This window comes from Aspergillus pseudodeflectus, assembly GCF_044049435.1.
Source record: "Aspergillus pseudodeflectus strain CBS 756.74 chromosome Unknown BJX68scaffold_3, whole genome shotgun sequence".
Taxonomy (NCBI): domain Eukaryota; kingdom Fungi; phylum Ascomycota; class Eurotiomycetes; order Eurotiales; family Aspergillaceae; genus Aspergillus; species Aspergillus pseudodeflectus.
Genome location: NW_027263779.1, coordinates 454,000 through 481,654, shown reverse-complemented (window position 1 = coordinate 481,654; position 27,655 = coordinate 454,000). Strand labels below are relative to the sequence as shown.

Sequence of the window (27,655 nt, the reverse complement as noted above, 5' to 3'; positions counted from 1 at the left end):
GAGCATGTGGGTCTATCAGCTGTTCCAGCAGCCGTGGAGGAAGTTTAAATGTCACCATCCGTCTCGAAGGGTTTGTAGAGGGTCGTGCGGTCTTGGAAGGTCCCGCGTCTGAGCGTCGGAGCTAGAGAAGGATGAGTGGTTAGTGAAGGACATATACAGAGCACAGCGGCTTCGACCAGCTTCCTCACCTGCATAGTCAGACGGCTGCCGTCTACGCCTTCAGCATCCGAACTGCTTCCGCTGGCACTGGCAGGCGAGCTGCGTCCACTGGCATCAGAAACCCAGCTACTTCCGCTGGTACAGCTATCACCGCTCTCGCTGCCTTCCTCAAGGGAGCAAAAAGGGATGTTCAAGATGTGCAATGAAAACAAGGAAACTATCTTGGAAAAGGGACTCTGCTCTATGAATTGGACGACAATTGGCGATGGTGTAATTTGAGGTACTCGTAAGCAAGACATCAGATGGGACAAGCTTGGGAGAGAAAAGGAGAGAAGTGTGATGTGTCTATCTTAGAGTGGGAGGATAGAGAAATAGTACCACAGGGGAAGAAAAGCCACTTTTGAGCAGGGTGTTGCTCAGGATACCAGTCAAATTTATTTGGTTTCTAGGCAAGATGGCCAATCGAGCAGATTGTGCAGCCTCTGCAGCACCACCCAACAGAAATTTCGTCTTTTCCTCTTCACTCTCAATAATCACTTTATTTGATTTAATTTGCGACCCTTTTCAACACTAGCTTATCCAAGCATATTAACCTCCTGGACAACCTTTGCGGGAGGTGAATGGACATGGCATTTGAAGTGACCTATAATGGGGCAGTTCTCAACGTCTAGATGTTTCAGGTGAAGCTGAATAAAACTTCAGCAGAGAAGCATTGTAACTCACATTGATTCAATAGTTCATGGCCGATGCAGCCTGCCAAGAAGGATTTTAAGGACATGTTAGAATTTATAACGAGAACTATACCACGCCTGCAAGAGCAAAAGAAAAAAAGAAAGTGAGTGAAATCAAAACTATAGTGCATGTGCTGGAAGAAATGCAAAGCACCTGAAATCAGAAAGAACTGGAAGACTATCAATTCCAAGCAAAAGCTCAACCCCCTAATCCCTCCGCGTAAACCTGGATGCCATATCACTAATCTTCTGGATGTACTCCTCCATCCCTTTATTATCCTCTCTAAGCTCCTCCAGCTGACGCTTGAGACTATCACGCTCAGCGATAGCTTCACTCAGGCAAGACCGGAGGGTCTTGGCCTCCAAAGTGAGATTTTCAATTTGGGTCCGTTGGTCACGTGTCATTTCCTCAACGACAGCATCAATGCCGCGAGACATGTACTCATTAGCTCTGTTGAAGAGCTCAACTGCATGCAGTTTGAGCGCTTCTGGGGCGGAGGGCATTTGTGCAGGCACCTGAGCTGTCTGGGTCGTCGGAGCAGCGATCTGGGTTTGAGGTGGAGCGGAGATTGGTTTTGCTGTGGTTTGGGGCGCGATAAGAGGATTCTCACTTGATGATGGGGTTGGAACAGGCGGAGTTGATGTCTGCGATGGTTTCTCAACGTGGGTAGAGCTCAAAATTGGAACGGAGCTAGTTGGCATCTTTTCCGTAGGGATAGTAGGCCTGGCTAATGACTTGTCGGTATGATCTGAAGGAACTGGGGCGGGAGAGGCTCCAGTGGCTCCCTGAGTTTGCGCCGCAGGAGTCGATGGAGGAGTGTCTTTATGAGCTGGGACCGTTGGAGGTGGCATAGATGGTGTTCCAGAGCCTGCACGAGTCGCCTCACGCGGCGGAGCACTGCCCTGTGGTGTGTGTGCCATTGATGGGCTGCGTGAAGCCTGGTTTACACTTGTAAAGCCGCCGCCCTGACGGATTGGCTCCGGTGGTGCAGGGCTGTTGTTGCCGCTCGTTGGCTGAGCGAGAGACTTGCTAGTGGCGACAACGTTCGCCAGCGTCGCTCGAAACCTATCCGGTGGGTGTAGAGCGGCATTTGAAGAAGAGTTTGCCTGAGGTGTCTCCGGCTTGCCCACGGTCTCTGGCTTGCTTATAGTTGGTTTGGTCTGTGGAGTGTCCGTCGGCTTGATAGTGGTGGGAGTAGCTGGCGCATGTTCCATCCCTGCTGAATGAGAATGGGGTTTCTGGAACCACCCTTGAGACTGAGATGGTGTGGGCTTGATCATACCCAAGCGGATTAGCAAGTCAATTTGAGTGAGATAAATTGGGACAGGATAGCTATACTTCTACGGTGTTGGAATTGCAGTCCCAAGGGAGGTCTTCGCCTTCGCTGGAGTCGGAGTCGGAGTCGGAGTTGGTGTCCTGGTCTTGATGGTCTGCACCATCCATTATCCGACGGGACTTGCGAGAAGGCTTCGGTGAAGTCAACGGCTGCTTAGGCGAGTCTGTCGCGGCCGCGGCAGATCGTTTCAGCGGAGTGATGTTGGGAGTGCTGGTAGTTGAGCTAGGACGCTTTGGCTTCGGGCGGACACGCACATGCCCGACTCCCGGGCGCGGGCGCCCGTTTTTCAGCCGCGAGTATTGGACCTGCACTGCAGCAGGGCTGCGATTCGGAAAGAGGCCCAACTTGAAGTGAAACCGTTAGCACGAGGTGTTGATAATTGAGATAATGGGAGATTGTTGGTCGAGTCACATGTACCTTGTGAATATCCTTCCAATTCTCGTATTGCGATTTCAACCGCAAGAGAGTCTCGTTTTCCTCATCACTCCAGCCGAGTAGATGCTCGGGCCGTTTGCCTGAAGACATTTGCCCGACGTTGCCAGTGGTGGTTTAACAGAGTCGGGGGATGTGGATTATTACAAACGGGAGATCCGCCTGCAGCTCGAAATGAATCGAAATGACAGGAAATTCGAGGTCTCCTTGGACGCGCCCCCCGCCTCTGTGTCTAGCGTAAACATCCTTTGTTTAGCGCCGGATTTTAGGTCACGTGCTTACCGCCTTCATCCGAGGCAGGAACAACCAAGCAGTCACATGATCACCTTCAAGACTCTTCCCATTCGTGAGACCTTGAAACATCTTCACTTTCACATCAGTCCTTTCTCACACTCTTAACGAAGATTTACCCACTATCTACTTGCAAGAGGGATGTAGTGGAGCCATACGTCGAAACGTAAAAAACCCTAGGGGACTGTCCAACTGCCAACTGCCCTTACGATATATATGGGAAACAGGGCTTAAATTGACTCAAACACTAGGTTTTGCCTTCTACCACCCCACCGCCACAGTGCTACCCACCTTTATATCCAACGGACACATTCTCAGCTGATACAAAACTTTAGCGCTTCTATAGCGGTCGCAATGACGGAGATTCGACCCCACTGAGGTTCACGCCTTGATAGCTTTGACTGCTCCTCATAGCAAAAGCAAGAGGGTTACGGCCGTGGAGATAGTAAACCCCAATCCCCCATCACATCTGTCTACTCTCTAGCCTGGTCCTTCGTATAGTGGTAGGGAAAGGACTGCGAATACTACACTCAAGGTCCCTGGGCGAGCAATCCTATCCCGATGATTCGCGTTGGCCCGGTCGCAGAAGCTCTTGTGTGACGTCGCGCCACTCTGGGTAAGCTGCGCATCCGACGGGACTGTTGTTTGTCGACATGTTCTAATAGCACCAGTCTTCCAGAATGACTCTGTAGGACATGCTTCCGTGATTGACCTGCATGGTTGACCACCCGAGCTGGATCGCACCCGAAGAACTGTCGGCCTCTGTTTTATTCTCAAACTGCTCCTAGCAAGTCTCTGACAATTCTCGCAGACTTTTGATCTCACGTTAGAAGGGCACTGCGTCAACCTTTACGGAGTTTCCTTTCAGATATTCACAAGGCGACACGCGCCCGCGGGTATTTTGATCACAGTCCTAATCGAGCCGCTGGAGACTGATTTATTTTTAGAAGCATGCCTTTCTCCATTTCAAAGCCTAGCTGACTCACTATCCCCTGAGCAGCTGAAGGATTTCCGATTTTCCTTCCGTTATTGCGAGCGACATTGGGTCCTGCTTAGCATTATATCGTGCCGTGCAGAAAGCTCCGCTGTCAAGGAGTATCTCGACAATCATTCCATCGCCTCTTTCTACAGGGTGGTGAGGGGCATCTTTTCAGTAGAATCCCTGGTCGAAACATCACCACCACGCTCAACAAGGCGTTTGATGATTGTTTCTGGCTGGTATCGCACCACAACCGTGAGCAGAGTGCAGTTCGATGTGTTGGCGTCATTGAAAAAATTTGACTGCCTCATCAGGAGAATTGCGGTCGACTTTGTTCCGCTCTGGGCGGTCATAGGTGCTGTGTCCCTCCGTCATATCGATCATCAAATTGATATTCTTGTAATTCTGCAAGAGATTTGGATGATCTCCAGATGCCCAAGAGCGAACTAAAAAAGACGGGAACACGATGGGAATCACCTCCAGTCCGGTGAAAAAGCAGCAGCCTGAAGGATTCTAGCTTCATCAACTTGATCATCTGGAGTGGCATGGTTCTCAAGCTATCCGCGGCGATTCCAGGTATATCCGCGTGGGCACCGAAAGGGCGGTGCTGAATTGAGACTCGCGTCTTTGCGCATAGCCGCGTATTGCATTCGTATACTGTACATATCAACTGCACGAACCTTTCCTCCGGCAGTAATAAGCTCTTGTACCACTGCAGGGTGCGCGTTTTCTCCGACCTTGTCAAGAATGGTCATGCCCTGTGCGTCGCGCAGATTGACATCCATGCCGTGTTCAACGCACTTTTGAATAAAAGCAACACACTCCTTCCAATCCTTCTCGCGCCTACCAAGTACTTGATATAGTGGAGTGTGCCAGTTGAAACTTTGAACATTCGGGTCGAGCCCGAGGTCAATAAGGAAGCTCATTACGCCAACTCTGCACCCCAATGCCAGTGCATGGTGAACAATCTCCGGACTGTTGACTCGCAGTCCTTTCTGTACCAGAAGCTGAAGGATACTGGGGTCAAATGGGCCGTCATGCTGCTGCGAGGTTTCTTCACTGTCGGGCCCGTTTTCCCAACTCGTACAGCCATGGACCAGGAATCCAACTTCCTCATCCGAGTAGCCGATTGGCTTTGCACCCGCATCAAGTAGCATTTTGACAATTTCAAGGTTCCGGCACATTCCTGCCCTAAATAACGGCGAGCTAAATGCGCCCTCGGTTGACGAGGCAGGGTCCCATGGCGGTAGACCTTTGTCAAGGAGCAGCCGAACTATAGTGACGTGGTTCTTTGGAATGGCGTTATTGATCGCGCTCTCGATAAAGTTCGCCGAGGGAGAGGTGTATTGGAAGATGCGCTGCACTGTCTTCTGATTCCCTGTCGTCGCGGCCCAGTCCAGGGCTGTCGTGTCGCCCTCTTGGCCTTTCCAGTAGAGGAGCGAGTTAAGACGATCATGGAGGGTCCGACAGGTAAGTGCTAGCCCGGCTAGAGCTTGCAAGGGAATGTAGTCCGAGATAGCCATGATTATCTCGTTTGGCAGATCAAAAACAGATGGCATGGCTTTCGATTTGCTAATCTTTAGCAGGCCCGCTTGAGGTGTCAGAGCGCGCGCTACCCGCTGTCCGTCCACGGTGCGGGCGCCAACGACCTTAAATAAGTTGCTGACATTAATGCGCAGCCAATACGAGATGTCCGCGGAAGAAAATGTATCAATTTTGCTACCTACTGAAGTGGTATCTGCCGCTGATCACTTTCCTCCCTCAAAAATAATTTTCTGCGATTTCATTTGGTTGAAATCGTCATATCCTTGCAGCGCCTCCGACAGCGGACGAATATCAGTCACCATAAAGCTAAATGACCAGTTAGCAAGCCATCATCCACCTGGAGCGCCTTGACACGCGAAACTCACTCAAGAATATCCTGTTTCTTCTCCAGTAATGCAAGCGCATCCTCAAAAATACTACGCACGGGGCACCGTCCCATCTGAACCTGCAGATTCTTACCATACGCTTCATTCCCGGTCCAGGGAATCTCCCCATTATGCACGCCCACACTGGAGATTTTGCCCCACGGCCTGAGCATCTCGAATGCCATGCGAAGCGCTGAACTATGGCCGACGACCTCGATTGCCACATCTGCGCCTCTCCCCTCTGTTAGCTCGAGCACTCGCTTCTTCAGACCCTCCGCATCGGTCTGGAAATTCCATGGCTCAGCCCCCAGCTTCCCTGCTAATTCCAATCGCGATGGCACACTGTCGATAGCGATGAGATGCTTCGGCTTGTACTCCAGCGCGGACACAAGCGCACAGATCCCCACCGGACCACAGCCAAACAAAATCACCGTGCTATCCCTCACAACACTCTCCTCCACCCCTTTGAACGCATTCTTCGCAGCAAAGAACCCAGTCGGTAGGATATCCGCCATGAGCACCAACTTCTTCTCGTCAATCGCCGGCGGTGCAGCGACAAGCGTCGTATCGGCCAGTGGAACGCGAACATAGTCTGCCTGCGCGCCGTCGAGGATCACAGTACCATAAAGCTGACACGAGGCACATCGCGAAGAGGTCCCGTGCTTGCAGTAGAAGCAGGAGCCGCAGGAGACGGTAAATGGGGAAACAACACGGTCGCCGGGTTTGAATTTCGTGACGGAGGAGCCCACGCTGCTTACTTCGCCAGTGAATTCGTGGCCCATGATGAATTCCGTGCCGGACGGTTGGTGGCCGCGGAAGACGTGGAGTTCACTGTAGGCACGATTAGCTTCTGTGTCTACCTCAAGCTGAGTTGAATCCTTCAGAGGGTATATGGATGGTAAACATACCTCCCGCATAACGCCGTATACCGAACCTTGACGATGACATCGGTGGGGTCGACAATCTCAGGAATAGGACGCTTCTCGAGCGCAACCTTGAGCGGGCCCTTGAAGACGACTGCTTGCATTTCGCTAGTATTGGTCTGTTCCGTTTTGATTTACTTTGTCTTTGCTAATTGTTATTGATCGCGATCTGGAGCTATGATGGCGATGGTCAGCTTAAAACACCAGGCCACCCCTCGGCATTTGGACCTCGGCTGGCCGGGGTTGTCTCCATGGCAGACCATGGTTTCGTCGGTCGGAGAGTACTCCGTACCCTGCGCGGGGCTTACCCTTTGGTCTCCAATCTGGGGTCATTTAATGATGAGGCTTCAAACATCAAGTGTAGGATGGAGGAGGGTGTATGGACTCGTTGAGTCCTGGTGAAGTGTTGACGCTGCTGATACTGCTTGCATCCTCATGGGTGCTGGAGTTGCGCGTCCTATACTAGAGGATGTCATTTTAGTCGGCATCTAGCCGTTCGAGCGAGACTTCTGAGCCTGAGGTCTGAATGAGCCAGATCTACAAGAGGCGTCGACCTTTGCGGTTCATGAGTCGGTTTTATGTCTCGGTCGCGGGGTACCTTGGGGACATCCAACCACCACCAGCGTTCGACAACACACGGCGCGATTTTCGAAACAAAAGTACATGAGCCGACGCCAGCACACAAAGAATCAACCGGAACTCAAGTTGCAACTTCCATTGTGAAATGCGGTGTGCCTATACCACCATCATCATCCAGTCACCTTGCATCGTCATCAAGCCAAAGGGCGCAACATCACCAAGGCCGGCCGAATGAACGCCCGCAAAAATATCGCGCAAACCCCGTTTCGCCCGTCTAGTCAGCTCTAGTCAGGAGTATTGGGCAGGAAAGTTAACTTGTTCGGGAATAGGGGCGTTTCGCAATGCAGTAGAGTGTAGTGTGATTGGTTGCTTGGGCCAAGGAAGATGGCGCTTTACGGCTTCAGGTGCAGGCATCGGAAACTTGAAATGGCGCAGGCAGTGGATTATGGGACTTTTGGAGTTCGCGATGGTTTTCGTGTGGGTTTTTGGTTCTCTTATATTCTCCAAGCGACCCCGTTCTTGTAGCAGAGTAGTTGTTTTTACGTATTTGTTCCTGGCTTCGAGATCAGTTCACCGTGGTTCAAATTGCTCGTAAAATGGCGCCAAGCATAGATTACCCCGCACCGCTCCCCTTCTCACTCTCACTCTCCAACTCCATTCCACAAAAGCAAGCCACCATCAACGTCAGCGTTATCGAAATCATCGAGGATGACGCTGCCCAAGAGCATTCCCATGAAGATGGTCACAGTTCCCATCCTGAAGAGTCGATAGACCCTCTCGACTCCGAGCGACAACGCCTCCGCAATCACCTAGGGCTCCCCGCCGAACAGGGCGCGCCCGTCCCTGAGCCACCCCGAATCCAACCCCTCTTCTTCATCGAGCGAGTCCCCGACAGTCGAGCCGTATCATGTAGCCTACCCGGGTGTAAACATGGCGCCCTACAACCCGGCGAGCTGCGCCTCGCGCTGAATCCGGGGATGGGTGAGGATATGTGGTTTCGATCCAGCTCTGGTCTGTCCTCTCCCACAAAACACTAGTGTTTGCTTTGATCTTGGAACGAGAAGAAGGTACTAATACTGTCCTGCGCAAATAGACTACTACCACATCCCCTGCTTCGAGCTCCTCGCCGACTTCACCTCCCCAACCTACCTCGACCGCATCCAACCCCTCACCCGAAACACATTCAAGCTCCGCGGCCTGAAACCCTCGTCCGTCTTCGACGGGTCATACCTCCTCCCCGGCGGAGTCGAGCGACTCATTCTCGAATGGAAGGTCACGCGCGGGAAAGCGATCGATAAGCGTGATGGCGTGTTCGACGAGCGGATGTATAAGCTTGAAGAGAGCGTTTATGAGTTGCTTTATCGGGCGGGGTCGAGGACGTATAGACCGGTGAGGAGACCTGGGCTACTAGATCAGTTTGAGTTCTATACGCTTTCGAAGACGCTGGCGCCGAACGAGTTTGAGTATACCGGCGGGAGGAAGGAGGAGTGGAACCTCTTTGAGAGTTTTCTTGGGGAGGAGGACGGGATCCATGATTTGAGTGGGATGTTGAAGAGGTGGGAGAGGGCTGTGGTGAGATCAACAGTCTTTTTCCTTGGAGAAGGTTGGCTGCTAACAGGATTAGACAATTGCCTGGCAACATACAAGAGCATCGTCGTCCGCGAGTGTCTCGAGCCAAGAAGAAGATCAACCGGCCCTCACCCCGACAGCTGCCAGGGCTATCAGGCGGTTATCGGCGATCCCCACCCCACAAGTGGGATTCAATCGGCTTTCCTGCTACCCGTAGGTCCTTGACGCTGATATCCACAGTCAGTTGAGTAGTGTGCAGCTTTTGGGTCACAATTTTGGCGTTCGGCTGTTATCCGGCATTTTCTTGGTCTGGGTAAAAGCGATAGAGGCGTTAATTCCGGTTAGAATGAAAAGCGTTTTCTCTGTGTGAACCTGTGGCTGCTATGCCTCCCGGACCCGTGTTCGATGTATGCTCTAGGCTTCGATGCCCATTGCAAGCAACAAGATCTTCAGCTCGCAGGATCGAGAAGTGAATTTCACTTTCAAAAGCTTCCTTGTCGCCGGAGATTTCACTCATGACGGGAGCTTTATATGCAACAACAAAAGCGACCTCAACCTGGTGGAGAGGGCGCAAATTTCGGTCACTTGGCTGATGCGAGAAGACTATTACGAGTATCCTCTCGGAGAAGTTTGAAGACCTGGATGAAACGTTCCACAAATCAGAATAGAACGCCGTTCATCCAGTAGGACGCCCATGACTCTCCTAATTTTTTCGCTGGCCCATTCAATCGCCCAATTCCCACAGGCATCCAGAATAGGCAAGAGTAGCGGAGGCCTCGGCAGCATCCGTGATAGCGTGCTTTCCCCAGGTTATGGTCCGTGCAACAGTTCTAGATCCAGCCGGGGCTGCTCAGCTGATCGCTTGGAGAAGCTTTTCAATATGAGCCTCCCTTTTCCATTGGACCTGCCTGTCTGATTTATCCATCGTGCCCCAGGAACCGGTTCTGATTTGGTCATCCTTTAATTAAGCGATGCCATCCACATGTGCCGCGGTCGAACCCCGCATAACTGGTGTTCAAGGCTAAGACGGTGGCTTGCTCGCCGGGGCGCAAACGGGGCCTCTGGAGTCGAAATGTTCCAGTCTAGTGGGGGCTTGGGGAGATTATATGCCTTGAAGTTCTAGGGTCGACCTCGCCAACCGCCGGTGCGAAATACTCCGGACAGACTTACTATCTCTTATTCTTGCTCGAATATTCTCCGTGGACTTTTGCAATTCAGGTTCTCCTTAGAGGGATTCAAGGAACAGAGATCCATCCAACTTGGAGCAACCGAAACCACTGGTCTTGAAACATGTCACTGCTTGATGCTCCTAGTCAATGCCCATGAATTAGGCAATGGGTCCATGGGTCCCGCTCGCAATGCGAGATCATCTCGGTCTAGCGTTCCCCCGCTTAATATCCAGAGCTCCAGCAAGTTCAACGCTTCCGCTCCAAATCTCCACAAATCCAAGACAAGAGCTCAGATACTAATAAGCACTAGAGTTGGCTAAATCACCGAACTTGCCTGATTCAACCATAGTTTCAGCCATCGCCTTGTCTCCATTCACTGTTCACAGCAACTTGGCCAGCATCAGAGGCTGCCGAGGGCCATGTGGGCAGCAACACTCATTTCAAGTTGAGCATATAAGAAGCTCTGGGAGCGCCGCTTGTATCCCCAGACCATCCACTCAGTCAATCCTCCCCCAACAGCCAAAATGAAGTTCTCCGCCGTCCTCTCCGCTCTCGCCCTCGTCGCCCCCGGCGTCTTCGCCTCTCCCACCCAGCGTGACCTCGCCACCATCCAGGGCGTCATCACCGACATCCAAGGCCAGGTCAACTCCCTCCAGACCGCTATCGAGGCCAGCCCCCTTGACGCAGATGCCATCATCGCCCAGTCCAATGCTCTCGTCTCGACAATCCAGGACGGCGCCACAACCGTGAACGGTCAGCCCGTCCTCACCCAGATCGAAGCCCTCGGCCTCGTCTCCCCGGTACAGGACCTCGCCGCCGACGTCGATACCACCATCCAGGCCCTGATCGGCGTCAAGGACGACATCCTCGACCTCGGCGAGGGATGCACCACCCTTGAGGCTCTCCAGGCCCAGGCTGCCGCTGCCCAGCAGCTCTCCGACGCCATTGTCTCCAAGGTTCCCGCTGCCCTTGAGGACATTGCCACTGAGCTCGCCGCTACCGTCTCCGCTGCCATCCAGAAGGGTGTTGATGCCTACGCTGGATCGTGCGATGGAACCGAGCCTACCTCCACCACTACTACCTCCGAACCCACCAGCACGACTACCTCTACCACTCGCACCGCTTGCCCTGCTCCTACCCATTAAGTGGCATACCCTAGTATTCTGAGGCGTTGATACGATGGAATATCAGCGTGGTTTGGGAAGAAATGATGTGCTGGAATAATGTGAAACGTGGACCTGTATGACACTACCTCAGCAAAAGTTCTAGACCTAGAACTCTAATATAGTCACTGTATAATCAATCAACCTTGACTTGCTTGATCATTTTGCACTGTGCAGTTGCTCTTCAAGCATTCAATGAGTCCTCTTAATATCCTTTATCTCGTAAAAGATCAGCCGAAGCAGAAAATCGTATCGCGCAGGCTGAAGTTACCTACCTTGGAACAATAGTGATCTTCAGTTACACCAAATCTTCGATTAAGTTTGACTATGTACTATCCCTGTCGATCAAGTTTCAACTTCACTGATCTGCCTTTTCAGTCTAAGCCTATCGTCGCATACGGCTTATTGACGCGCATCATTGCCTTTTTCGCCCCTACAATGCCATAGTGAAGCGGCTGAGAAGCGGCAACACTGCGATTTTTTTCATGCCATGCGGGAACTCCCACACCTTGAGATTTTGTGACAGAGGTTCTGTTGATATTCTGATAGTTCACAGGGTACGGAGGATAGAGCGTAGTAGATTCTGAACACATAGGTAAGATAGAATCTGATACTAACCGTTTGTTTGATGGTTATTGCGGTAGCTCACCCGGATATATATTTCCGGTCGCTGTAGAAGGCGAAGAGTATTTGGTCCACTGTAACAACGCTTCCGTCTCTGAATTGATACTTATGTCCAAAATTACTCTCAGAGTTTACGAAGTAGATTGTTTTGATCTGCGTCTGGCTCGTTAGTATCGTGGACAGCTGCAGTGGTTACGACAGGGCTCCAGCATCAGCCGGAAGCCGGATTGACAAGACTCCACGATAGTATGGGTCTACCGTCTGACTATCGTTGATGATCACCCTCGATCGACTGCGCATCTCAAAACAAACGGGGAAGACTAAAGGATTGAGGGAATGGTTACTGATAAGTGGTGATTTGCTGGACTCGTGGACTCAAGATCGGAAGAGTTGACAACGGGGTATGTAATCCAGCCCCTTGTTTGTTTGCTTACTTTGCAACCACGTGCTGAGGCTTTTCTGTCGAGCTTCTTCCAATGACCCGACATCTTCAATGCACCCATTTCCAGCTACCTGCAGCCGACGGTGGTGTCTTTCTCCCACTGGAGCATCGCCCTTCAGCGCTCACTGGCAACGCTTTTATATCGCACTTAGCGATAACAAGGCTCCTTCACGACCAGATCGAAACGCAAAGACCGCAGTCGCCTCGTCCCAAGGAAATGGTGGCGCGCGCTAGCCGAGCGACTAGTTATCCCCAAGGCACCCTCCCCTCGCGCAAGGCAAACACGAGAAGCGATTCGAGAATGACGAAGTGCGAGGTGGAGATGAGTCTGACGAGGAGGGGCTCGGTTCCATCCCCCGCTGCACATTCGGTCACATTGCAAGACTAATTTGAGGGGAAACCCAGTAGACAGGAGTCTCATTGGCCGACAACTCTCACACTCCGGCAATCGCCTCCACACGCGTTGACTGTTTCAGTGTTTCCGACTGGGAGCCGGGGCCGGGCTGCGGCTGCCTCCCCCCAGTCTCCGCCCCAGCCCCATTCTCACTGTCTGGCCAAATAAAACCCTTGTGACACGCAGCGCGACGAAGCTCCCGAGGCATATACTCAATCGAGTCTTTGATGCGAAAGCGAATCGAAAAACCATGGTCTTCTGCGGGAAACCAAGTAAGGGATGTCACTCGTGTCGCACGCGCAAGATCCTGTGCGACCAGGGCCGACCGGGCTGTTCGCAATGCCTGCAGGGCGGTTGGGAGTGTCCCGGGTACCGCGACACGCTGTCGTTGATGTTTCGCGATGAGAGTGAGAGGGTCATTCGCAAGGCGACGACGGGGTCGTTGTCAAAGCGCAGTCCGCAGACGTCGAAACGATCTAGAGCAGCTCCGAGTCGTGCGCGACCGAGTCGCGGGAGAGTCGTCAAGGATAAGGGGGTGGAGGAGAAGGGCAAAGGAAAGGGGAAGGTGCAACCCCGCAATTCCCCAAAGGATGAAGATTCCGAAGGCGACTCCAGTTCTTTCGCTTTGACGTCCACGACGCCGACGACGACGATTTCGACGATCAGTACACCAGAGACGATATTTATTGAAGAGTTGGTGACGCGACAACCACAGTCAATACAGCCCTCCTGGCAACCGACTCAAAATGAAGCGATTAGCTGGTTTCTTCGGCATAACGCGTGGCCTGGCGCCCTGTTTATGATCGATTTCAACCCCGACGTTCTCGCGCAGATGAACATGTCAATGAGTGAAAAGGCGCGGATGGCCAGCATTGTCTCCTGTGCAACAGCGCTGCTTGGTCGGTTACGGAAGTCGACAGAGCTGAAAGAGGTTGCGAGGCAGGAATACGGGCACGCTTTGGGTCTTTTAACACGAGCGCTCTCGAATGAGGAGGAATCGAGGACGAATGCAACGTTATCTGCGGTGCTTTTGATGGCATTATTTGAGGTGCCAGTCCTCATCCAGGACTGAACTATAATGGTCTAACGGGGTCCAGGTTATTACTAGTCGATCGCTTGACACGATGGAGAAGTGGACGAGCCATGTCTATGGAGCATCGACGTTACTCGAGTTACGAGGTCAACACGAGCTACAAAGTCCAGAAGGGCTGAAACTCTTTATTCAGTTGCGCTTCCAAATAGTAAGTTTCCTAACTCACACTCCTGAGCGTTATCCCATGTCTTATCCTGCCTATCTTGCAGATTATAAGCTGCCTCCAACGTGGCCTCCACGTCCCAAAATCCGTGCTCGAATGCAACAAAATCGCCATGTACCTCCGACCCCAAGTGGAAGCCTACTGTGACCGCATGACATACATCTCCGGCCGACTAGCGAACCTCCGCGCCGACATATTCGGCGGCATCCTCACGGACACCGAAGAGATCCTCTCGCGAGCCTGCGCGATGGAAGCAGAACTAATCGCCTGGCTCGCAATGGCACCCCCGGAATTCCCCTACACCGTCATTGAACACCCACCCTCAACCTACTGGACTGAATCCTCCGGGGTGCGACCGCCTCTCTACAACGACGTATACCACCTCTACCACGACCTCTGGGTCTGCCATACCTGGAACCAATATCGATTCACACGTATCATCATTTGTGAGATTACTCTGAGCTGTCTCCGTCGGCTGCTCAGCTCGTCCCACGTTAGCGCACCCAGCGAGATTCAGCGGCAGATCAACCTGCTACGCAAAACAACGCGCGAACTCGCCCTCGATATCTGCGCCAGCGCGCCATACCACTTCGGGGCAGACAGTGTTACCGGCGAAGAGAGCCGACGAATACCTGACTCCCAGATCTATGTTGGAGGCATGCTCCTTCTCCTTCCACTCTCCATCGCAGCAACCACAGAGAACCGAGAACACTCGTTGCGAAAATGGATCGGGAACTGTCTCAGTATTCTCGGGCACGGGATGGGAATTGACCAAGCGTTCGCGATCCTCGAAAAGCTAGACACTGAAGCAGGGTGGTTCGAGGACCTGGAAGACACGGACGACGGAGTTGTCCTGCTAGGGACGAATCGGGCCAAGGATAATCAAATTCTATTGGGGACGTGGAGTTCCATGATCAATGCGAGTGTTTCGAACAGTTACGATGATTTTGATGGAGGTGGGAGTTGGAATATGAATTTTCCTGCGGCTGGGTGGGAATAGTATAATGATATCCATACCTCCAGTTGAAGATCGCGGACCATGCAAGGTCTGATGATTCCATGCTCGGAAAATATTTCCTCACGCTAGATGATAGTTGTCAGTACTCCACGGATGCCATAAGGGATCTCCACTCCGCGGTCAAGCACATGCCTCCGCATAGGGCCCGCTGATCTTGCTCGCTCGGGTCAAGCGACCTGACAGCTGTAAGGGCTAGAATCGCGACCTCCTCCGTCCACCATGAGATCTGTCTTTCGCTGGTTCGCTCCGGAACAGCAGCGGAGCCGGATATTCACAGAGTCCTGGTGTCGTTTATTGAGTCCAAGTCGTTGTCCTGAGTGTATCGTTCCCAAACGCCCACGGATCTCGGGCTCCTTTAAGGTTTCTGGGCAGTCCGCGGGTTGGAGTCGCAATGCCGCGCCGCGTTCATCTCCGCTCTCAAACCTTGCATGCATGTACGGCTCATAGTCCAGGCACGGCAGATTCAACGACTTTCCGTTTCTTCATTGGCCGCTCCGGGGTTGATCCGACCGGATACGATGATGTTCTTCGTCCGGGGTATGACTGATCATAGCGCACGATACTGGTAGCTGTCAACCGGAAATGCTTGGGGGGCAGTCAGTATGGTCCTGGTTGCACCTTCCCTCTATACTACCCTGTGTCGCCCCTTCCATGTTCTAGTGCGCGCAGTTCCTCCAACAGAAACAGGAAGGGACAAGGTGTCGCCATGGTTACGAATGCAGGTCGTTCCTTCCTTGTATAATTGGGTGACCGAGAAGGAAGGACCGACCGTAGAAGTCATTTTTGGAAAGAACAGTCGGCGGTAGACGATGCTGTCAGCGCAGAATCTTCCGGTGCAAACTTTATCGCTCGTTGCAGACGAATCTCTCTCAAGACTTGCTGTTTCTCGGCGTCCGGAGATCAGCGCGGAGCCAATCTGTCATGCTGACCAAATGCCGCGCCACCAGCCCTTTGAACAGAAACATTGAGCGATCGACCCAAGCTACTGGACCGTGCCAGGAATATGGCAGCAACTATCGCCAATAGTCTACTGTGTCACGTAACGAAAATCCGGGAACTGGACTCCGGGAGCTGCGACGATTTATAAGTTCCGGGGCGACAGCGATATTGACACAAACGTTCCAGAAACTTGGACGACCATTTTAGCGTTTCCCTTCTAAAAATGAGTTTGTTTGAACTTTGTTGGGTAGAACAATCATGACAAAGAGGCTAACGTCCGCTAGTTGCCTCGTCCTGATTTCTCGGATCCTGCGGCGATCACTGCTGCTTTTTGACGTTTGGATACTTGAGTCGCTCAATTCTGCGGCATGTGCCGAGTTTTTCTGTCAGGACCAAGTTTCAGAATCCCATTTTTGATGCTGGTCAGGGACAGGTCACCGTGTCCGATTGTCTTTGCTCTGTCAACAGAGCGACTGGATCGTGAGGGAGCAGGGATCGTCAATAACAGAGGATTGATCTGGTCGCACGAGCTGCCGGAAAGTTAACGCTTGTCAACTCGGTTCATTGGACAATAACTTCCACCGTCGCTTCGAAATGCACTTGGCGCGAGGATTACTTCAAGTGCCAGCCAGTCTGAGCCCTCCCCGCGTTTTCTCGGCCCACTCGGATTAATGGTGGCTCCAGCTCGCAGACAAATCTGACACAAGGGCAGGAGCAGGATCCAGCAATCGGATCGGCTAGCCTGAAAGGTTAGTTGCAATCTTGGGGCTAAAACCTCAAATATTGATCCTGCGATGCCAGGCCGATCCAGATCTGGATCACTAAACCCAATAGGATGGCACTGGAAAGGTGAAGCCAAAGGATTCAGTCGGGGAAACTAATTCCGGGCTGGACTCCTGTCCTTTGCTTGCTACTTGCGGCAAAGTGTCACCAGTGAGATTGGTTTCTGGCACGAATCAGACCCATCGAAGGCAAAAAACTGGGATCTTGAGTTTGAAGGGAATTAGTGATTTTGATCAGCGTTGTGAGATTTAGGTTTTCTGCACCGCTGCCTGTCATGGTCGCTTATAAGTATTGTCCTTTTGCAGGAGAGGAATCATGTCAGCTCATGCCTCTCGACCGCGTTCCTTTGTCGTCAGGCGTCTGGGTTGATTTGTACACCTTCAACTGAACCAATCGCGGCCGCTGAGGCTTCCATCAACATGGACGTCTCTGTTTTCTTCTTCGGCCTGTTCCTCGGCTTCTTCATCTTCACGATGGAAGGAGTCGTCCGGCAGACCATTCAGATCTGGAAACGAACGCACAAATTCGTCCAGGCCTACCTATGGATGATCTGGACTGAATCAGTTGTCAACCTTATCTTCGCCATGACTACTCGGATGCAGCTCGACGGTGTCATTGCGGGCTCGTGAGTCTCTTCCTTCTCACACGCGGCAGTCAACTGACTTAAATACGTCGTAGCCTGGGCTACTACTTTAGCACCGTCCTCCTCTGGACCATCCAAACCCAGCTCCTGTCCCAGATCATCGCCAACCGAATCGCCCTGATTATGGTGAGCAGGCGGAAATCCCTACAGCTCCGCTGGGCCCTCTTCATTGCTATCGGACTCGTCAACATCGCCGTCGGGGCCATCTGGATCCCTGCGCATCTCGACTCGGCAACGGAGTTCCAAAAGAACCTCAACTTCATCTTCGAGAACGTCGAAAAGAGCTTCTTCCTCATCGTCGACCTTGCCTTGAACCTCTACTTCCTCTACCTCGTCCGCTACCGCCTCATCGCCGATGGGTTGAATAAATACTGGACGCTGTACAAGTTTAATATTGGTTTTGTGACCATCTCGACCACGATGGATGCGTTGCTTCTGGGTTTGCTGAGTCTGCCGAATCAATACGCGTACGCTCCCCATTCCTTCCTTCCCCCTTCTTCGTACTCATTGACTAACGTGCATTCACCAGCTACGTCCAATTCGCCCCAGTAACATACACCGTGAAACTTTACCTCGAATTGAAAATGGCGCAGCTCATCTCCAAAGTCGTGCGACGGAGCATGAACCGTGTCGACGACTCGTCGACAAGCCAACACAACTCGAGCAACCGCGCTCCGCTATCGCACTCATACCGCACGTCAACCATCAACAAGAAGTCTGCCCTCCGCGAGAACTATGACGGGTATGAGCATGAGATGAGCGCGCATGTGAGTACTGGCGCGCGCGGTGAGGGCAAGGTTGGTGGAGATACCGGTGCTGTGGGCTCAAAGGGGCAGGGCATTGGGATTGTCAAGACGATTACGACTGTTGTTGAGACGGAGAGCCGGGAGGGGAGTTCAGAGGCGAGTCGGTCGCGGGATGGGGAGGTTTAGTTTCGCGTCTCGTGGTCAAGGGAGCGAGGGGTATATACCACGCCGTGCACCTAATCATTCGTTTGTCTATTTCTTATACATATTTAATAATAGAGCTCTTTGGAATGGCCCAATTAATTGAGGCCAGAGCTTATTGTCTCGGTGTTTATGAGTTCCGAGAACAGTTTCATCGCCGCACTTTCTATTTGGTTAGCCGTATGCCCCTTCAAGGGACCGTCCAGCTTGGCAAGCTACACGACAAGACATATCTTCGACCAACAAGCCAGCGTACCTCCGTGAACGGTGTCAAGGTTCGGTTATACTGGCATCCGGAGGATCGTAGGCCGGGTCCGAGGAAGACGGACCGGGACGTGTATCGGCCTCTCTATTCTCATGTGCTGACGGATCTCGGTTGCGGATAGTTTCGTTGGCATTTTGATCCGCAGTGGAATTTAGAAGTTTAAGCCGTCCTCTAGTAACCAGTCTGCGAAGCGTAGTGGTATTCTGGTCTTGATGCCAGTTGCGAGCAGCACAGGGACCTGCAGGTTTAACTCCTCCACTATTTGGATGCTCAGAGAGATTACTTGAACAAGTAAAGCCCGTCAACTTTAAATTTCCTGAAGAAGTTAAGTGCCTAAAAGAATTAGTCACCCACATGTAATCTAGAGCCTCGGACCGCCTGCCTCGGCACAAATGCGGGGGATCACCTGCGAATGCGGAGAGAGCTCTGCAACCTCGAATCTTATTTATCGTCATCCCACCGTCGCTTGAAAGACGCCTCATCTCCATAATAATTCTCCTCCAACCGCCGCACCATCCAGCAAAATGACAGCACCCCGCGGAATCTCCACCGTGCCCTTCGCGGAGCCGCCGTATCTGCGCGGCCTCCCCTCACCATACTACACAGAGGGCCACAGACGGTTCCAAAAGGCGGCGCGCGAATTCATCTACGACAACCTGCTCAAGCATGCGATGGAGTGGGAGAAGGAAGGGACAGTCCCCGAACATGTGTTTAAGGATTTTTGCAAGGCCAACATGCTCCTCCCGAACCTGCCTGCGCCCCTACCCGTCGATTGGTTGAAACGGCTGGGGATCCATGATATTTTGGGCGTCAAGGTTGAGGAGTGGGATTACATTCATACGGGGATTTATACAGATGAGGTATGATTCTCACCACAGCGAAATGGGGTGGTTGGGATTGAATTGGAATTGCGGCTAATCTGGATTGTTCGTGGTATAGCTCGCCCGGTCGGGTCTCAGCGGTCCTGGTGGTTCGCTTAATGCCGGTTTTGCGTTCGGTCTGCCGCCGATCATCAAGTATGGAAGCAAACAGTTGCAGGAGAAGTTCCTGCCGGATCTGTTGACCGGTCGGAAGCGCATCTGTATCGCCATCACGGAGCCGGATGCCGGGTCTGATGTTGCGAACATTACTACCACCGCGACCAAGTCGGAGGATGGGAAATATTACATTGTCAACGGGAACAAGAAATGGTGCGCTCAGCTCTCCTTGATATTTCGTGGTTAGAATGGTACTAACGAGTGTAGGATCACAAACGGCATCTGGTCCGAGTACAGTACAATGGCCGTTCGAACAGGCGGCCCCGGCCCCGGCGGCCTGTCTCTCCTCGTCGTCCCGCTAAAGGGCTATCCAGGCGTCTCCATGCAGCGCCTCAAGGTCTCTGGCCAAATCACCGGCGGGACAACCTACATCGAGCTAGACGACGTCAAAGTCCCCGTCGAGAACCTGATCGGGCCCGAAGGCGAGGGCATGAAGCTGGTGATGAACAACTTCAACCACGAACGCCTGACCATCGCCGTCGGCGTCACGCGCCAAGCGCGCGTCGCCCTCTCAACCGCCTTCTCTTACTGCCTGAAGCGCGAGGCGTTCGGGAAGACACTCATGGACCAACCTGTTGTGCGCCACAGACTTGCCAAGGCCGGTGCGGAGCTCGAGACCATGTGGGCGTTTGTCGAACAGTTGCTGTATCAGCTTGCGAACTTGCCTAAGGAGCAGGCGGATCGTGAGCTTGGTGGTATCACGGCGCTGGCGAAGGCCAAGGGCGCGATGGTGCTGAATGAGTGTGCACAGGTTGCGGTGCTACTCTTTGGTGGAGCGGGTTTCACCAAGCAAGGGCAGGGCGAGCTCGTCGAGGCGATCTTGCGCGATGTCCCTGGTGCTCGGATCCCCGGTGGCTCCGAGGACGTGCTGCTGGATCTGGCGGTAAGGCAGCTAGTCAAGCTGTACAAGGCCGAGGAGGCGAAGCTGGGCAAGTCGTCGAAGATATAGACTCGATTGTATTTTACCGTGTGTATCGCTGTTTGAATAACCTTTAGACCATGACATACCATTTACTTGTTCATCTCACCTTTCGCTTTTCCGTGTGGCAGCCCCGGAAAAGGACCATCTCCAGATCTGTTATCAGTGTGCAGAATCAGGATGCCACCGTTCCTGCTTACTCCATCGAGTAAAGCCGTTGGAGAACCTGTTGGTATCAGCAAGTGAGCTGCCTCCAAGCTATCTAATCGCCTGCTGACGCGCTAGCATGGTATCTCCAAGATAACAGTCGGCCGATCCGATGGGATCCTTATCAGCTGCAGGAACGGTCGTGCATGATAGGGGAAAATCGAAGTACAAAGTCGAGATCACCTCCAACACCATGATTTTCGAGCATACCAGAGCACGAGACGAGCAACATGGGTCTTCGCGAGCGATTACAGGTCAAGCAAGGCGACGCCAGTCTGGCGGCGGAGGGCGTCGCCTCGAACGCAGATCTCGATCCGATCCCTCTCGGCTCGCCGAAGCGCACGTGGGAATGGCCCTCTTTGACGGGGTTTTGGATTGCTGAGGCGTTTAGTATCAGCATGTACCAGGGTATGCTCTCTCTTGCCCTTTCCAGTTTTGCAGGGTTGCTAACTGTTGTAGTGACATCGAGCTCTGTGAGCAAGGGATTGAGTGCGCCGATGGCTATCGCTGCTGTTATTGTTGGACACGTTCTTGTCTGTATTCCAGCTATGCTGGATGGGTAAGCTCTTCATGCCCCTTCAGTGACTATCACATCCCTAACTATACAGCTACGTCGGCGCCATCTACGGCATCAACTTCCCCGTCTACACGCGCGCCAGCTTCGGCATGAGAGGCAGCTACTTCGCCGTCTTCGGTACTCCCACTGCATCCCTCTTAGCCTACTTTTCCTCATACTAATTCCAATTCTATAGTCCGCGGAATCGTCGCCATCATCTGGTTCGGCACTCAGACCTACCAAACGGGCCAATGCGTGTCAACCATGATCAGCGCCATCTGGCCCTCCTTCAACCACTTCCCAAACAGACTCCCCGCGAACGGTCCCATTACCTCTTCCGAGCTACTATGTTTCTTCCTTGCCATTTTACTACAGCTGCCGCTGCTGTACTTGAAGGTGTCGAAGCTGAGATACCTTTTTATCGTCAAGACGTGCATCATGCCGATCTTTGGGATTGTACTGTTCGCTTGGGCGGTTAAGGCTGGTATGTTCCCACATCATAAGTAATTGTTGGATGGTGGCTGATATTTTTAGCGAATGGATTTGGTCCTGTCTTCTCGAAGCCCAGCGTTATCCACGATGGAACACCTGTGGCTGTTGTCTTCCTACAATGCGTCACCAGCGCCATCGGCCCGAAAGCTACCCTCGCCTTGAGTATGTCCATATCACCCTCCATATACCCTGCCCTCAAGCCTAACATCTAGTTTAGACATGCCCGACTTCACCCGCTACGCAAAGAAACCCCGCGAAGTCTTCTGGACACAAGCCGTCGGCCTCGTAATTCTCGTCTCGCTCTGCGGCGTGCTCGGCGCCACAGTCTCCAGCGCAACAGAGGTAATCTACGGGAAGCAAACGTGGAACCCGCTCGAGGTCGCGGTCCTCTGGGATAATCGCGCCGCGCAGTTCTTTGCTGCCGCGTGCTGGGCCCTCGCCGCGATTGGGACAAATATCTCGGCGAATAGTGTCTCGTTCTCGAATGACATTGCACTCTGGTTCCCGAAGTACATTGACACCCGCCGGGGGGCGTACATCTGTGCTACGTTGAGCGTTTTGAGTATGCCGTGGTATATTCAGAATTCGTATGTCCTCCCTCCTATCCTCCTCGATACTCCCCTTTGGTCATTATGGATCAGTACAGGGCAGTTACTTACTTGTCATGATAAACAGAGCAGCATCCTTCTCCGCCTTCCTAGGCGGCTACTCCCTCTTCCTCGGCGCCCTCGCCGGAATAATCGTCGTGGACTACTGGATCTGCCGGGGTCGTCGTCTCCGCCTCCGCTCCCTCTACGAAGCCCACGGAACGCACTACTTCACCAAAGGTGTCAACCTCCGCGCACTCGTCGCATTCGTCTGCGGAATCGCGCCCAATATGCCGGGGCTCGCGGCTGTCACTGGGCAGAAGGGGGTTCCTGTCGGCGCGACGTATTTGTATTCGCAGAGTTGGTTGGTTAGTACGGTTGTTGCGGGTGTTGTTTATTGGGGACTGTTTCTTGTGTGGCCTTTTGAGGTTGATGAGAAGGTGCTTACGGTGCTTGAAGGGATTGAGGGCGTGGAGAGGGTTGAGGAGGGGGTTGTCGAGGTCAAGGCATGAGCATGATAGATGGCTTTTGGATACTATAAGAAGCAAGACTGAGAAAAATTGTCCACACCCCTGGGGAAACTATAGACATGGTTCCCGTAGTACCCGTATACATATCCCAAGAAATGTCGAACGCATTTCTTTAGTTAGGAATGGAAGAGTGTTTCCATTCATACGCAGTCAGGTTGCGTCGACATAGGCAAGTGGACGTGAAACACATCAATGCACTGTCAGCTGCAGAACCTGCGAACTACGTATCTGACCTTAGGAGACCATGACAAGGAAGACGCAACCTTCCGCGTGGTCTTCCTGAAGAGGTTTCAAAGCGATGTAAGAACTATCGGCAATGATCTAGGGTTTTTCATTGTGATACATTCGACGATAAGGAGGATGTCCGTTTATAGCAGGCCAATTAGAGATCAAGAGATGAATTGGTAGGAACTTATCGGCCTAGGGTCGTTCCTCAACGGCATCTAGGTATAATATGTGACACAGAGAGACAAGACCTGGTACGCCATTAAGAAGCCTTAGAGGTAGCAATCTTGTTTCGTCAGAAATAGAGCCTCCAAGTACATAAGAGAATTGGCATCACCCGAAAAATATCATGTAAGTTGAGTCATTATACACCGACCCCGAGTTAGTACGTGATTCCAGAATTACACCAACTTCCCGCAGACGTTGCTGGTATTCTGGATCCGGCTCCCCTGGGTTCTCTTCTGAATCATCTTCTGACTCCTCGTCCGAGTAACGAACTTTGTTCATACGAGGTATCCAGCACTTTTCGATAAAGTCATGCAGCCCAAGTCCAAGCTCGTCGTATTTTCTGCTAGACTCGTCCATGATCTCGTCGAGTTGGCTAATCAGGCCGGCTTCCTCTTCATGTATTTCATGGACTTCGTCGTCGTCCATTCGCTTGACTTCGCTTCCCCAGGAGAGTAAAAAGTCTTCGTTTTCATGGCATGTATGGGTCATTTGTAGTGCGTCAAACGTGAAGAACCGTAAGGTCTGAAGAGCAATGTCACGTCTCTGGGCCTCGGAGAACAGTTCTGGCGCAGCGTCCTGAAGTCCATCAAGAATGGCGGCGAGTGCTGTCATATAGGGGTCTAGACCGTCACATTCCCCTACTCGACAAAACCCGCGGAGCAGCTGCTGGAACGAGGAGCAGCCATTATATGAACACGCACACAAACAACTGTCACGACGGTCCTCCGTGATGATCAGACATAGAAACCTTATCACATCTGGATGCTGTTTCGTCAAGTGCGACTTGAGATTTACATCGGCTTTCTGCTGCAGCTGCCACCAGGTAGGTGCCTCCCAGAAATACGGACGAGGCGGATCATACCAAGTAGATAGGGCACCCCCAAACGCGTTGGCTAAACTGAAGATTGATGGGTAGCCCTGTTCTGACAGTTGATAGAGGCTAGCCCCTCGAGACACCAACCACTCTCCGCTTTTCATGAGACTAAATGGGTCTCGTGAATCGAAGCCATGCCAAAGCTCCAGCAGAGACGCCATGCTATCTCCGTTACACTGGTTCACGTCTGTAAATCCGGCTGCATAGAGACGTTCGAAGATAGTTATGTCATCTTCTGCATAACTGTAGACAGAGTCCGGCCCATAAGACGGTTCTTGTGCTTTGATATTGTGTTCCTCTAGAGCATCGTACACCTCAGAGGCTTTGGTGTCTAGGAGGGCATCGGCTGGCAATGAAAGTGAACACAGCACGTGGTGTGGCAAATGGTCGACAGCCAATTGTTGAAGTTGCTGTCGGCATTTGACAAGGCCTGAGATTATCCCTGTTATGAGAGAACTTTCCTTTCGCTTGGCTGCTGCGCGTAGATGCCATAGCTCAAACCATTCGAGGTGTCCCATAAGCATCGAGGCACATTCAATTTCCCCCTCACCACAGGCTTTTACAAAGCAATCCCCGATTGGGTTTTGATGCCAAGACCAGCCTTGGGTTTGATCTTCGAATTCGCGTAATGGAGAGTCCAATAAAATGCTTAGCCCATCTGTCCATCCCAAGGATAGGAACAGGAGTCGAAAGTAAGAGGTTTCCTCAGGACATCGGTAATTCTGTGAGATCAAACAATGCTGAAGGGACTCCACGGACCGAGACAGTATGGCTATTTCGATCTCCGAACATTCGAATGCTAAACAGTCAGAGGTGAATTCATTCAAAAATTTTCGGTTCGTCATACATACCGTGGGAGTTTGTTGTCAGTAAATAGCGCGCAGCCTGTGACGACAAATAGGTCCAGTCTTCGGTATACTGGTCCGCCACAGGGGAGTTGATGTGCCCCCCCGAATTTAGCAAAATTTCTAGAACCCCCAACCACTCACCAAATTGAGGCGATTGGCTCTGCAGCCGGTGGTCGTAGAAACAACGAATAAGCGTATCCGGGGGCGTCCTGCCTCCTACGGTGGGCTCATTGGTAGGTACACCAGCATCAATCAATGCTCTTACAAATGCTTTCAAATCACCATGAGAGTTTGGTTCGTCCCTGAGTACATACCAACATAAAGAGCGGCAAACCGCCTATGATGTAGCATCAGTACAAGCCGATCAGTGATTGTACATCATAACCCGCTGCACTCACATGTAAGATTGTGGTGCCGTCTTCGAGACGATCGGTCGGGGCGGCACGTTTGTCATGGAACATCTGGAAGAGTTTCGTCTTTACAGCGTCGATCTGGCCAACGAGGCCGGTGTCTCCAGGATACCATTTCCCAGCGTCGGCTAAAAGGCGGAAAGCTGGAGAGTCCCGACCCACCACAGCCTGCATTCGAATGACTGGGCTAATCGCAAAACAACCCGCACCCCTTGTAAAGCTCATCATCAGCTGCAACGAGAAACCCAAGAACCTGTTGCAGAAGGTATAACTCCCAGCAACGCCTATCGCACGTTGACCGTCGACATGTAAAGGGCAAGAATTCTCATGCAGCGAGTAAGTCGAAAATGAAACGCCTGAAAAGGATCTCGGCGTATAGTAGCCGCGCATTGGTGATAAAAACCGCGGCTTCCGGCGGCAGATACAGTATTGTGCGATCTGCTCTATTTGGGAAGCAGGGACCCTCCGCTTTCTCCGCAACCAGGAGTTCATGAGTTGTTGGTGGTCGCAAACGTCTCGTAGTAAGCTCGGTGGCGGCATTGTGTGAGAGGCAGAATGAATTAGTTTGGAAGCATGTTCTGGGCGCTGAACAAGGGATATCAGGTCTTGCACCTGCCTCAGTTGCTGACCCATAAGAGCACTTTGAACGAGATCAGCGCGTGCAACAGTACCCCAGGTCTGCAGAAAGTGGTTAGAGCTTACCTATTAAGCAGCTGAAGAGCCAGACCCAAGTTATCTTGCAGCCCAGATACCAAGTCCGACAACGTAACCAACGTCTCCTTCTGAAAAGGATACGCCATCCTCTTTAATCGAAGCCAATCACGTTTGCGCGCAGAGGGCGTGGTTGAAATATTTATGGTGTTTGATTTACATTTCTCCAGCATTATTTCTAGACCCTCACATGCCTCTTTGCAGGATGCTAGATTATCAAGTACCAGGAGCCGATATTGATCAGACGGAAGCTGGAGTTCATTTTCGGGCGATAAAAGTCCCTCCAAGACGTGTAGAGTGTTTAGAAGTCCAGTGACCTTTGTGGTAAACCCTCGAATCTCGTCATCGTAGTCGCGCAATGGTCCGTAGTAGCGCAGGAATCCCTGGCCAATGGTTAGACCAAGGGACACTACGCCTACCACACCAGCGCTAATGGAAAACGGGTCAGTCATTGAACGGAATCGAGACGCTTGAGAGTCGAGAAGGATGGAGCGGGGCGGGGATGACCGTCTGCTTATGTTGTCGCCGAAATCCAGCCGTGTCAGCCTGAATGCTGGCATGGATGGCGTCCTGGCCTTAACTGGGTCCACGTTGGCGATGGTGTGGCTGAGATATGCCGACAAGGGTACGCAGCCGACCAGTGATTTTGTGTCATAGCAGTTGCCCAGCATGACTGCGCCCATTTTCCAGACCGACTCTGGGTTCTCCATGCACGGCTTGTACCACCTAATCAAGCCAATCACCGATATCGTAACCTCGGACCCTATCGGGGAGGTCGCGATGGCCTCAAAGTCATGTTATTGATGCTCCACGGCACTTCAAGCGCTTTCGGATTCGAATATAGATTTGCTTTCCTTGCATTGAGAGCTACGAGTCCTTCGATACCCAACCTGAAGTAGACCGTCTCATTTTGAAAAATGGGCAGTTTTCTCGCACCGGCCTTCATCAGGGTGGGAATGTGGCCGTGCTGACTGTCAAGGGCACCCTGGTCGGTGCTGGACAGGACTGAAAGAGAGACGATAATAAATAAAATTATGATAAAGCTATCTCACCTCGATGCAGACGTTTGTCAGGAAGATGTTGGCCATTGTAAAGAGTTTTTATGATAGCTGAGGATGGTCGAGGTTGTTGGAGCCCTTCACTCCTTCCCTGACAGTGCCAGCATAGGCAAGCCTCACCCAAAAGCGCTCAACTTGAAGCCGCCCTCAACAAGCTCGCTGATCCCCTTGTTGTACCATCGCCTCTACCAAGGATATCGAATAAGATGAGACAATGCGTCCCATATTGTCCGAGGGAATGGCGAGTTAAGCTCAGGTGCGGCTCGTCCTTGCAAGTACTATCAAGAGCGTCCAAAGGCCGGTCAATCCAAGGATCTTCATATGCAACGCCGCCACGGGCGAGCTGAGGAGAGGAAGAAGCCTTCAAGTCTTTGAGGGAAGCGCCTTGGGTTGAGCCTCGCGGCCCGGAATACGAAGATA

The 27,655-nt window shown here is 52.2% G+C and overlaps 10 protein-coding genes across 10 annotated transcripts; 6 read left to right on the top strand and 4 right to left on the bottom strand.

The window, feature by feature from the left end:
* Positions 1-823: 823 nt before the first annotated feature.
* Positions 824-3,036, bottom strand: BJX68DRAFT_226149 (uncharacterized protein). Its single transcript, XM_071038463.1, has 3 exons — positions 2,645-3,036; positions 2,230-2,571; positions 824-2,162 (listed from the first exon to the last, which is right to left on the bottom strand). Exons 1-3 carry the CDS (start codon positions 2,750-2,752, stop codon positions 1,098-1,100), a joined length of 1,515 nt encoding a protein of 504 aa, XP_070904276.1. The 5' UTR covers positions 2,753-3,036; the 3' UTR covers positions 824-1,097.
* A 1,397-nt stretch (positions 3,037-4,433) lies between these two features.
* On the bottom strand, positions 4,434-5,793 carry BJX68DRAFT_115192 (ankyrin repeat-containing domain protein). Its single transcript, XM_071035990.1, has one exon. The coding sequence runs from the start codon at positions 5,486-5,488 to the stop codon at positions 4,487-4,489; it is 1,002 nt and encodes a 333-aa protein (XP_070904275.1). The 5' UTR covers positions 5,489-5,793; the 3' UTR covers positions 4,434-4,486.
* BJX68DRAFT_261778 (alcohol dehydrogenase family protein) lies at positions 5,678-6,866 on the bottom strand (the record flags this gene model as incomplete). Its single annotated transcript, XM_071044250.1, has 3 exons — positions 5,678-5,780; positions 5,840-6,670; positions 6,748-6,866. The coding sequence occupies 3 exons, from the start codon at positions 6,864-6,866 to the stop codon at positions 5,678-5,680; spliced, it is 1,053 nt and encodes a 350-aa protein (XP_070904274.1).
* Positions 6,867-7,778: 912 nt separating this feature from the next.
* On the top strand, positions 7,779-9,366 carry BJX68DRAFT_115196 (uncharacterized protein). Its single transcript, XM_071035991.1, has 3 exons — positions 7,779-8,352; positions 8,435-8,913; positions 8,966-9,366. Exons 1-3 carry the CDS (start codon positions 7,938-7,940, stop codon positions 9,125-9,127), a joined length of 1,056 nt encoding a protein of 351 aa, XP_070904273.1. The 5' UTR covers positions 7,779-7,937; the 3' UTR covers positions 9,128-9,366.
* Positions 9,367-10,603: 1,237 nt separating this feature from the next.
* BJX68DRAFT_261776 (cell wall mannoprotein 1 family protein) lies at positions 10,604-11,224 on the top strand (the record flags this gene model as incomplete). Its single annotated transcript, XM_071044249.1, has 1 exon — positions 10,604-11,224. The coding sequence occupies one exon, from the start codon at positions 10,604-10,606 to the stop codon at positions 11,222-11,224; it is 621 nt and encodes a 206-aa protein (XP_070904272.1).
* Positions 11,225-12,756: 1,532 nt separating this feature from the next.
* On the top strand, positions 12,757-15,236 carry BJX68DRAFT_226138 (Zn(II)2Cys6 transcription factor). The gene is made up of 4 exons (XM_071038462.1): positions 12,757-13,750; positions 13,800-13,943; positions 14,005-15,041; positions 15,109-15,236. Exons 1-3 carry the CDS (start codon positions 12,953-12,955, stop codon positions 14,956-14,958), a joined length of 1,896 nt encoding a protein of 631 aa, XP_070904271.1. The 5' UTR covers positions 12,757-12,952; the 3' UTR covers positions 14,959-15,041; positions 15,109-15,236.
* Positions 15,237-17,117: 1,881 nt separating this feature from the next.
* Positions 17,118-18,273, top strand: BJX68DRAFT_261774 (uncharacterized protein; the record flags this gene model as incomplete). The annotated part of the gene is made up of 3 exons (XM_071044248.1): positions 17,118-17,323; positions 17,377-17,808; positions 17,871-18,273. The coding sequence occupies 3 exons, from the start codon at positions 17,118-17,120 to the stop codon at positions 18,271-18,273; spliced, it is 1,041 nt and encodes a 346-aa protein (XP_070904270.1).
* Positions 18,274-19,025: 752 nt separating this feature from the next.
* On the top strand, positions 19,026-20,593 carry BJX68DRAFT_276690 (acyl-CoA dehydrogenase family protein). Its single transcript, XM_071048165.1, has 3 exons — positions 19,026-19,413; positions 19,493-19,743; positions 19,798-20,593. The coding sequence occupies exons 1-3, from the start codon at positions 19,078-19,080 to the stop codon at positions 20,537-20,539; spliced, it is 1,329 nt and encodes a 442-aa protein (XP_070904269.1). The 5' UTR covers positions 19,026-19,077; the 3' UTR covers positions 20,540-20,593.
* A 353-nt stretch (positions 20,594-20,946) lies between these two features.
* BJX68DRAFT_252314 (permease for cytosine/purines, uracil, thiamine, allantoin-domain-containing protein) lies at positions 20,947-22,863 on the top strand (the record flags this gene model as incomplete). The annotated part of the gene is made up of 7 exons (XM_071042537.1): positions 20,947-21,124; positions 21,176-21,275; positions 21,325-21,410; positions 21,469-21,756; positions 21,807-21,926; positions 21,982-22,351; positions 22,440-22,863. 7 exons carry the CDS (start codon positions 20,947-20,949, stop codon positions 22,861-22,863), a joined length of 1,566 nt encoding a protein of 521 aa, XP_070904268.1.
* A 576-nt stretch (positions 22,864-23,439) lies between these two features.
* On the bottom strand, positions 23,440-26,860 carry BJX68DRAFT_261771 (uncharacterized protein; the record flags this gene model as incomplete). Its single annotated transcript, XM_071044247.1, has 4 exons — positions 23,440-24,554; positions 25,060-25,393; positions 25,455-26,144; positions 26,402-26,860. The coding sequence occupies 4 exons, from the start codon at positions 26,858-26,860 to the stop codon at positions 23,440-23,442; spliced, it is 2,598 nt and encodes an 865-aa protein (XP_070904267.1).
* Between the last annotated feature and the right edge of the window lie 795 nt (positions 26,861-27,655).